Here is a 10,328-nt window from a genome sequence, read left to right on the forward strand (position 1 = left end):
CAGAGAATTGTGCTTCTGCTTCTTGACGGCAGCTAAATTAGCCGGACTGGTGATTTACTGAGATGCAATGAAAGTTGATTTAAGAGCCGAGATTAAAATAAAGATACCTGCGGAAGCTCCGGGAGGTTCTGTTAAAGGAGAAAAACAGATGGCCCCCGGAGGAGGTAAAGCGTGATTAAGGGACAGCAGCTGTAAATGGCAGCCTTTTTATCTGCACTAATCGAAAGAGGTGAGCCAGGACAGGTAGCTAAGAATACGACGCAAGAGTGACTCAGGCTTGAATTCTGCCCAGTCACTTCTCTTGAACAGCTCGGGTTGAAGGGTGGCAGATATCTGAATGTATTTTAAAACAAACTGCCGGATGCGTGTTTGGACATCTCAGCTGCTGAGAGGAACTTAAAGCCACCTGCAGCTGATTTAGAAGTCTCAACGTACTTCGTTTCATTTACCAATTTAAAATCCTTGATCCCCCGACTGCTTTTGTTCCACCGTTTGTTTTTATCAAATTAATTGTTCACAGAAAATGTCGGCGCATCAGTTCTTTCCATTCCAGATTATCTTCAGTTAAGGATGGCTCAACACATCTTGTCTCAGATCTATTTTAGCGTCAGAGATCCAATTAATTGCATGAAACAATAATGATGGAGTTGATCGGTTGTTGTTTTTAAATAATGGTGTACAAATTTTTATTTCAGTTTGGCCAAAATTTGGCAACAAAACATTTCATAGAAATGACAAACCCAAAACATGTGACGGACCAATATGGCCATCGAATTACAATGTGTAAAAAGAATAAATAAATAGCACACGTACATCATCGCATATCTAGTGAAAAATAATTAAATTACGACCAATGCAGAGGAAATCTGTGATGACATCAGCATGACGAAGCTCCTAGCAGCTACTGTACAGCATCGCTACAGTGACCAGCCACACGGGAGACGAGCTGCTGGGTGGTTTCAGTCAGTGGACAGAGGTCCACTCTATTACACACTTTTATAACGGCCTGCTTTTGCAGCTGTATAATGGCATATTGAAACATAAAAATGCAGGACCGCCTTCATCCATATACAGCATAGATTTGTACTTTCTGTTATCTTAAATCCTTCCAGTAATGTCAAGTTTTTAAATGCTATTTGGTTGTTTCTTTGAGTCCAAAGGGTCCGACCGTGACCCCTCCGGGATGAACGTCCTTGGTTTTTGCAGACCGAGGCCAAGTCCTCTGTGCGGCTTGTCTCCCTTCACCTGAGCTCCCCCTAAAAGTGTCTCTGAGCCTCGTTGGTCTTGTCTCATGAAGTGCAACCGAGTCCAGCTGGAGAAGCCCTCTGCTTCCACGAAGGCGACGAGGTGCGGAGGTCGTTCCGTCGTCTTTAGGAGGCCGCGCTCTCGGCCTCCCACGCTCTCGCCCGGTGCCGCTGCCTCGCCCGCCACTTCTTGAGCAGCAGACGGGTTCTCAAGGCGGCCCTGATTGCCAGAGGGGACACCCGCTTCTCGTTGCCGTTCCTCGTCCTGTTACGGACACAAAGACGAGAAAACAGTCAGTCACCCGCACCATCGATTTCCCCGGGTCATCCCAAATGCCGGGTGGGCTCCGGCTGTCAGTCACTTTTAGACCGCAGAGCGTGCCGAGCCACACGCTGAACACACTTTTAAAGTGCTTTCAGCGGATTGTCGTTTACTTCTTCTCTCACATTGTTATTAATGTGTCAAAGTGCAGACAAACGGCGCCGCAGAGTTTGAGAGGTTGATTTTGCCACATGCTGCACTCATGTACCGTCATGTTTGCAGAGGGGAGCTCTGTATTGCCCACATCACTGCATTTACATTCTTCCATCTATATGAAGGGAATTCCTTGCTTGAGGCTTAGTCTTGAAATCCCTTTTTTCAAATCTCTGCAGGCTCAGCATGCAAACAAGATAAACATCTATGTACCCTGAGCTATCGCCTCGGTGTTGCTTGACTTTATAATTTCCTTTTAATAATGTTTTCAAATACACACTTGGAGATATTCTGTCCCAGCACGTGGTCTTACCTCTTAATGCCGCCCGTGTCGGCGGCCGGCTGTGGCTTGCACTGCGCCTGCGCACACCCGTCGCCCCCGGCGGAGCGGACCCGCGCGTCTGGGGACGCCTCAAACCTGCGAGAGAAACACACGCGCGCGCGGTGAGAAACGGGATCCCGTTTCATGTACAAAAAGAAGAAAAGAGACGCGGGTCCAAAGCGCACAGACTCGTGGATGCGGACTACGTGTCGGGTACCTGGGGCGGTTCTCCAGCCGGCAGAAGTGTCGACACGCGGCGTCGTTTGGTCGCAGACACTGGCAGCGAGGCTCCGTGCGGGTTGCCATGGAGTCCGAGACCGCGCGCCTCGTTCTGGGAGCGTTGCCCAGTCCGTACGCGACCACGCGCCTGCAATGCAAAGGGGGACAGAACTCTGGTTAAAAACGTTATTTATGAAGTGAAATGTATCAAATGATGGTCAAATAAACAAATACGGAGCTTTTTTCCCAGTTAACACATTGCGTCCAACTCCTCAACATATCTAGTTTAATATTTGCTAATTAAACTTGTATCCAAAATACGTAAATAATTAATAATAATTGTTGTCTCATTTCCCACTGGGACGACAGGAGAGATGTATCGGTTCGTGTTGACTTACTCGGGGGTGTTGACCCAAATGATGTCCAGGTGGCAGAAGTAGACGCACTCGTTGTCCATGAAAGTGGCGCAGGAGCAGCGTTTGGTCCGCACATGGCGCCGCAGCTGGCTGTCGGTGGAGGCGGTGGGTGTCTCTCCAGCTGGCGCTGATAGCGCTGTAATTAAAGCATCGTTATCAAAACACCGCAAACCAGCGAAGAACCGAACGTTATGTCCGCAGACGTGCAGCGGTATTGAGATGCGCATTTGAACTGTACAAACAATTGAAGTAATAGTGACATGATGCGGCTATGAATGCATTGGAGTTAATGCACAAGTTAAATAGGTAGAAATGACGCAAAACACGCAAAGGTTACCTGTGCACCTGAACCAGGAGTGCATCACTGACAACGCGGAAATCAAAATGTATATATCCATGACTCCAGGCTCTTATATATATATATATATATATATATATATATATATATATATATATATATATATATATATAAATATATATTTAAAAAAAAGATTGCTCAATAAAATGAATAATCCTCCAGAAGTGGACACAAAATAAGCATCCAAAGTGTCGGTCAAGGTGTTTCAGTGAGCGTCCTCAAGAGATTCACCCAGTCTGGTTTCTCTGTCAGTGTGGCCACACATGTGCAGCCCTTTGACTTTATACAAGAGCTTCCCACCTCCTCCTCCTCCTCCTCCTCCTCCTCCTCCTCCTCCTCCTCCTCCTCCTCCTCCTCCTCACTCTCCTCCTCCTCGAGCTGGGACACACAGTCCTGTCCTCTTGGCGTGTACCCAGATTACTGATGTTTGTTGGTGGTCGGCCGCTGACAAGCTGCCGTGTAGACCAAGCTGAGGACTCGGTAGCCTTGGTTCCGAGGAGGTGCACTGAGGAGACTCCGGGTGCCTGAATGCAAGGGCTCCTGTTGGGGGAGTTGCGCTCTTCGGGCAGCAGGTGGCGGCCAAGAGGCGGGATTAAGGTCCCCGGTTTTACCGAAGAGCGCTGAAACGCGGTGGTTTGACGCAACATTAGTGGACTGGATTGTATGCTTTCAATATAAAGCATGAGTGTGTGAAGTATAGATATAAATTATCACTCAAGAAGTGTGGCAAACTACTCGAGTACCGTTTTGATTCAAAGTAACCAGGGAGGCTGGGACCATATCATAGATACGATGATACAAAAACATTGATAACATCAGGAAAAAAAGTGCAAATTAAGGAAGCAGTCATTTACTGTAAGGGTTACAGTATTCAATGTGTCCAGGAATACAAATTACAACTGAATACACATTTAGAGAAGAGGTAGGAAATAAAGAAATTACAATTAAAAGCTATAATAATAAAATACACTATAGAATAGAGAAATATCTAAACAAAGATGGTGCCCAATAGTTACAGTTGGCATTCTTAGTGCAATATGTTCTATTAAAAAAAACATATCAAAATACTTTTTCTATTTATTTAATTTAATATTATTTAAATACAGTACTTGAGCAAATGTATATACTTTCCACTAGTAGGAGTTTTTAACTTCTGAGATATTGTTGGGTCAAAAGCCAACACAAGGTGGTAATGTTGCACGGTGTATCGATACTAAAAAGGTATCCTGGTACCTGTACGTTAAAAACGGTAAGACTTTGCATATTTTTAGTATCGATACTTCATTAAAATAGTGCGCAATCTCAGCGCAAGGGGGCGGGGCTGCCCAGCGCTCACTCACAGTGAGTGATCAGACATGGCATCAAGTGCACGAGCTTTTGCCGACCAAAGAAAGATGAAAGTGAAATCTGGAAATACTTTGGCTTCACTGCAGTCAGTGAAGGAAAGCCCACTGACACACAGACAGTGAAGGAAAGCCCACTGACACACAGACAGTGAAGGAAAGCCCACTGAAATACAGTCAGTGAAGGAAAGCCCACTGACACACAGACAGTGAAGGAAAGCCCACTGACATACAGTCAGTGAAGGAAAGCCCACTGACACACAGACAGTGAAGGAAAGCCCACCCACGCACAGACAGTGAAGGAAAGCCCACTGACACACAGACAGTGAAGGAAAGCCCACTGACATACAGTCAGTGAAGGAAAGCCCACTGACACACAGACAGTGAAGGAAAGCCCACTGACACACAGACAGTGAAGGAAAGCCCACTGACATACAGTCAGTGAAGGAAAGCCCACTGATGCACAGACAGGGAAGGAAAGCCCACTGACACACAGACAGTGAAGGAAAGCCCACTGACATACAGTCAGTGAAGGAAAGCCCACTGACACACAGACAGTGAAGGAAAGCCCACTGACACACAGACAGTGAAGGAAAGCCCACTGACATACAGTCAGTGAAGGAAAGCCCACTGACGCACAGACAGTGAAGGAAAGCCCACTGACACACAGACAGTGAAGGAAAGCCCACCGACACACAGACAGTGAAGGAAAGCCCACTGACACACAGACAGTGAAGGAAAGCCCTCTGACGTACAGACAGTGAAGGAAAGCCCACTGACGCACAGACAGTGAAGGAAAGCCCACTGACATACAGTCAGTGAAGGAAAGCCCACTGACACACAGACAGTGAAGGAAAACCCACTGACGCACAGACAGTGAAGGAAAGCCCACTGACATACAGACAGTGAAGGAAAGCCCACTGACACACAGACAGTGAAGGAAAGCCCACTGACATACAGTCAGTGAAGGAAAGCCCACTGACACACAGACAGTAAAGGAAAGCCCACTGACATACAGTCAGTGAAGGAAAGCCCACTGACACACAGACATTAAAGGAAAGCCCACTGACATACAGACAGTGAAGGAAAGCCCACTGACACACAGACAGTGAAGGAAAGCCCACTGACACACAGACAGTGAAGGAAAGCCCACCGACACACAGACATTGAAGGAAAGCCCACCGACACACAGACAGTGAAGGAAAGCCCACCGACACACAGACTGTGAAGGAAAGCCCACTGACATACAGTCAGTGAAGGAAAGCCCACTGACACACAGACAGTGAAGGAAAGCCCACTGACACACAGACAGTGAAGGAAAGCCCACTGACATACAGTCAGTGAAGGAAAGCCCACTGACGCACAGACAGTGAAGGAAAGCCCACTGACACACAGACAGTGAAGGAAAGCCCACCGACACACAGACAGTGAAGGAAAGCCCACTGACACACAGACAGGGAAGGAAAGCCCTCTGACGTACAGACAGTGAAGGAAAGCCCTCTGACATACAGTCAGTGAAGGAAAGCCCACTGACACACAGACATTAAAGGAAAGCCCACTGACATACAGTCAGTGAAGGAAAGCCCACTGACGCACAGACAGTGCAGGAAAGCCCACTGACACACAGACAGTGAAGGAAAGCCCACCGACACACCGACAGTGAAGGAAAGCCCACTGACACAAAGTCAGTGAAGGAAAGCCCACTGACACACAGACAGTGAAGGAAAGCCCACCGACACACCGACAGTGAAGGAAAGCCCACTGACACACAGTCAGTGAAGGAAAGCCCACTGACACACAGACAGTTAAGGAAAGCCCACTGACGCACAGACAGTGAAGGAAAGCCCACTGCCACACAGACAGTGAAGGAAAGCCCACTGACATACAGTCAGTGAAGGAAAGCCCACTGACACACAGACATTAAAGGAAAGCCCACTGACATACAGTCAGTGATGGAAAGCCCACCGACACACAGACATTGAAGGAAAGCCCACCGACACACAGACAGTGAAGGAAAGCCCACCGACACACAGACTGTGAAGGAAAGCCCACTGACACACAGTCAGTGAAGGAAAGCCCACTGACACAGACATTGAAGGAAAGCCCACCGACACACAGACAGTGAAGGAAAGCCCACAGACACACAGTCAGTGAAGGAAAGCCCACTGACACACAGACATTGAAGGAAAGACCACTGACACACAGACAGTTAAGGAAAGCCCACTGACACACAGTCAGTGAAGGAAAGTCCACTGACATACAGAGACCAGTCTGACCAAGGGGTTTTGACCTCAAACACACATCTGTAAAATTAACTCTACAATTGTTCATACGTATGAAGGAACTATGTATTAATCTGGTCAGATACGGACAAAAGGTCTACATAGCCGTGTATAATCAATGCTATGGTGGCACCATGTAGTTTTCATTAATATCAGCACATACCATACATCGGTCCTTCCGGACGCGCTCACGTGATGCCGTTCACAGTCCATTGCGCTGCGAGCAGCCAACGGTGTGTCGCCTGGTAACAGACGTTTTTTACCATCACTTAAGAGAAACCTACTACGTCCCAGAACCAATACATCCCATTCATACCGGAGTCATCCTATTATTAGGATAACCACAAAACATCTTACAATCAGCATATCAGTTACAATAATAACACAGTGATCATACTTTCTCCTATGCTTTCCTAATACACATTCTTCATAATATCCCTTATTAATAATCATGTATTTTTTTATGTATTAATTGAAAACATAGACTTTCTTATTTACATGTGGAAGTATACATAAAATCCACTACATCTCTACAAATACCATACTACATTATGAACATCAAATATGCACTGAAGGGGAAATAGAATAAAAAGTGTACTGAAATATAACCTTTTGTAAATGTTCCTAATTACAATAATAAAGGCACTTCTCATAAGATATTTCAGCCCATCTCTAATCTGATCCTCTCACAAATTGATGTTTGAACTCAACTACGTGCACATGCACTGCTGCACACAGAGTTGAGTTGAGCTTTTAAACTCCAACTCTCCAGTATAGATAATACAAAGTCTTCCCTTTGAGCTAGAGTTTTTCTGGAGAATCAATATTTCAACAGGTAATTAAGAGGCACCAGCCCCTGCTTGAAATACAGATGTGTATGTATAAAAATCAATATTTATAGTCCAGGAGGTAATCACTTTTCCTGCTTGTGTTACATCACACATCTTCAATGAATAAAAGGCCCTGTTTGTGTTATACCTTGTGCTCCACAGATACTTTTTTGTTTTATTAATTTATGAATGATTACGGACAAAGAACAAACCAGGTCCCAAAGTGTGTTAATCTAATGGTTTCTGTGGAAACCGAGGGGCTACTAAATCACTTATCCAGAGACACTTTGCTGTTATGCGGTGCTGTAGAATTGACCGTGTGTGTGTGTGCATGCTTTCAAGAGGAAAGGTCATAGGTAAAGTATGCTGACATGCTGCAGCTCTGAGGCCCCTAATCAGAGTCTGGTGTAACAGACCTTCCAGTGGTCAGGGGCAGGAAGTTGAATCATGGAGCTGCTGTGATGTTGTTACAAAGATTTCTCCTGAGTTGTGCCTTATTTCCTCAGCAGTAGCTGACAATGGCCTCTAGAGGTCTCTGTTGGCTTTGCTATAGCTCCCCCCTGCAGGAGGAGGGGGCCAAAGGATGGGGTCTGTGCTTTACTGTAAATGGATGAGTCACCTTCTGAATGGGCTGGAACGAGGAGGACGTCTCTGTGAATGAGATGAGAGTCGTTTCCCTCATCGATGGCCAGGTTGCGTTGGCTACGGATAATTTGAGAGCTCTTTCTCTGTCGTGGGAGAGTAACATTAATTGGATTATTTATTTCTCGAGTGCCTCATGGAGGAGACAACCTTGTGACCCGCTCGTCCTCATAATGATACCATTTGATTAAAAGCCACTAGTTGCCAATCAAACCAGAGGATTTAATGTCAGGAAAATCTCATAAAAAGTATAGTATATTATACAAAATGTCTTGGTTTGTTATCTTTTAAAAGTCATGATATAGTGCTTTAAAAAAGAAGAAAAAGTAATAGTATAGTAGATCCATAAAAAGGTATTTAACAGTCTCAGTATAGTGTTGAAAAAAGTATTTAAAGTCAGTGTATGGAAAAAGGTCATAGTATAGAGTGCCATAAAATGTGTAATATGTCAAAAAAAAGAAATAAAAATGACATTGTATAGTATGCCATAACACAGTCAATGTATAGTATGCCATAAAGTTGACTCATAATAGTCTGTCACAGTATAGCATAGAATCATTTTTTTTAGAGTAATGTGTAATGTAATTAGTAGAATATGCAAAAGAAAAAGGCAGAAAACATTCGTTGTTAGGCTAGACGAGTAAAGTGCAGACACAAAGACGGGAAGCCAAGGGTGAGTTAGAAGGTGGCTTTATTTGGCGTTGGGCTGGTCATGTGACTTGTGCTGAAGTTAAGCAGAGAGCTGAGCCAGAAAGGAGGCAACAGGGCGAAGGAGCTGATGCTTAGCAGACCAGGAACGGAGGCTGGAGTCAGGCTTAGGTCACTGCAGGCACAGGGAAGCAGGTCTCAGGAATATACTGACAGAACAGTGGCCAGGATGTAAACCACCGGGCTCGGGACCGCTGAGGCCGAACCAGCAAATTATGAGGAGTTGTAGTCGGACACAATTTATCACACAGCCTCAAGAAAGCTAGACTGCAGGCTACACGGAGGCATAGTATGGTATGTTGAAAAGAAATGTAATATGAAAGTATTAGTATAGTATATCATAAGAAATGCTATAGTATATTATATAATAACAACAATTATACATTGAAAAAGTCAGTAAGAAATATAGAATGTTGGAAAAGTAAAAGAAGTGTCAGAAAAATGCTGTAAAGATAAAGTATATTAGTCATGGCAGTGTCGAAATAGATGTAATTTAAAAAAATTATACTAGAGTATATAAAAAAAGTCAGTATGACGAAAAAAAGACATTGATTCGTGGTATATAGTATGTTATTTCTCTTCAATCTCTCCTCTTTGTCATTCTCAAATGCTCCTCCAGGTGCTGAGGACGATTGGCCGCTTGGGAATACACCTCAGAACTGGTCAGTATAGCACATGTGTATAACCCCAACAATAGTACGTTTATATTATTGTGTTGTATAATTATTGTCATTGTTTTGCAGGTTCTGGCTTGCGTCGTAAGCCGCTCGTGGGCCTGGTGTGGTTACGGGTTTTAAAGATCACCACCTTTTGCTCACGTGAGGGATTACCGACTTCCATGTTTGTTCTGTTCGTTGGCGGTGCCAAAACAAAGACGAATAAATGACATGCCCCAAGATAACTTTAGAGTGTGATGTGTGCCTAAACCTAACAAAGTAGTTTCATCCACTAGTTTTGGTGCTAATGTAAGAGTGAAACTGTATGATGTAAATATAATTACATGTATTAGTTATGACCACTAGTCGACGCTGTTCAGGGCGTCTGGGGGGTGTGAGGAAAGAAAGGGGAGAAGAAGGGAACTTGGCGGTTCAGTTGGATTGTGGAGTTGGACTAAAGTTATGAGTAAAACCCAGAACGTCTTGGACTGATTTATTCCTGCTCATACACCCACGACGCTTACACTGGTGGCAGCGGTGGGATGTGTGTATGGTGGAATATCGTCCCTTGGGATTCTGTTCAACTTTGAGTGGCTGAAGCTAACGGCTAACGATAGCCGCGCTATCCACTAGCTTAACGTAGCTTGAGATACAGTAAGCCAGCTAACTAATTTTTTACCCCACGACATTTTTATTTTCTCCCGCGTATTAGCTTCAAGTGAGTTTAGAAACCGTGTATCGGTCGTCTAGTTCCGTACGAAGGCTAAGAGGAAGAAAGCTCGTCATGTCTGATGATGAATCACTCTCCGCTGGTGAGCCACGAGCTAGCACAA

At 44.9% G+C, this 10,328-nt stretch overlaps 1 protein-coding gene across 1 annotated transcript; it reads right to left on the bottom strand.

Annotated features, from left to right (window-relative positions):
- Positions 1-678: 678 nt before the first annotated feature.
- Positions 679-3,358, bottom strand: LOC117738561 (endothelin-1-like). Its single transcript, XM_034544433.1, has 5 exons — positions 3,335-3,358; positions 2,659-2,812; positions 2,259-2,408; positions 2,033-2,137; positions 679-1,509 (listed from the first exon to the last, which is right to left on the bottom strand). Exons 2-5 carry the CDS (start codon positions 2,715-2,717, stop codon positions 1,371-1,373), a joined length of 453 nt encoding a protein of 150 aa, XP_034400324.1. The 5' UTR covers positions 2,718-2,812; positions 3,335-3,358; the 3' UTR covers positions 679-1,370.
- Between the last annotated feature and the right edge of the window lie 6,970 nt (positions 3,359-10,328).

The sequence above is a fragment of the Cyclopterus lumpus genome, chromosome 11 (genome assembly GCF_009769545.1).
Source record: "Cyclopterus lumpus isolate fCycLum1 chromosome 11, fCycLum1.pri, whole genome shotgun sequence".
Lineage (NCBI taxonomy): Eukaryota > Metazoa > Chordata > Actinopteri > Perciformes > Cyclopteridae > Cyclopterus > Cyclopterus lumpus.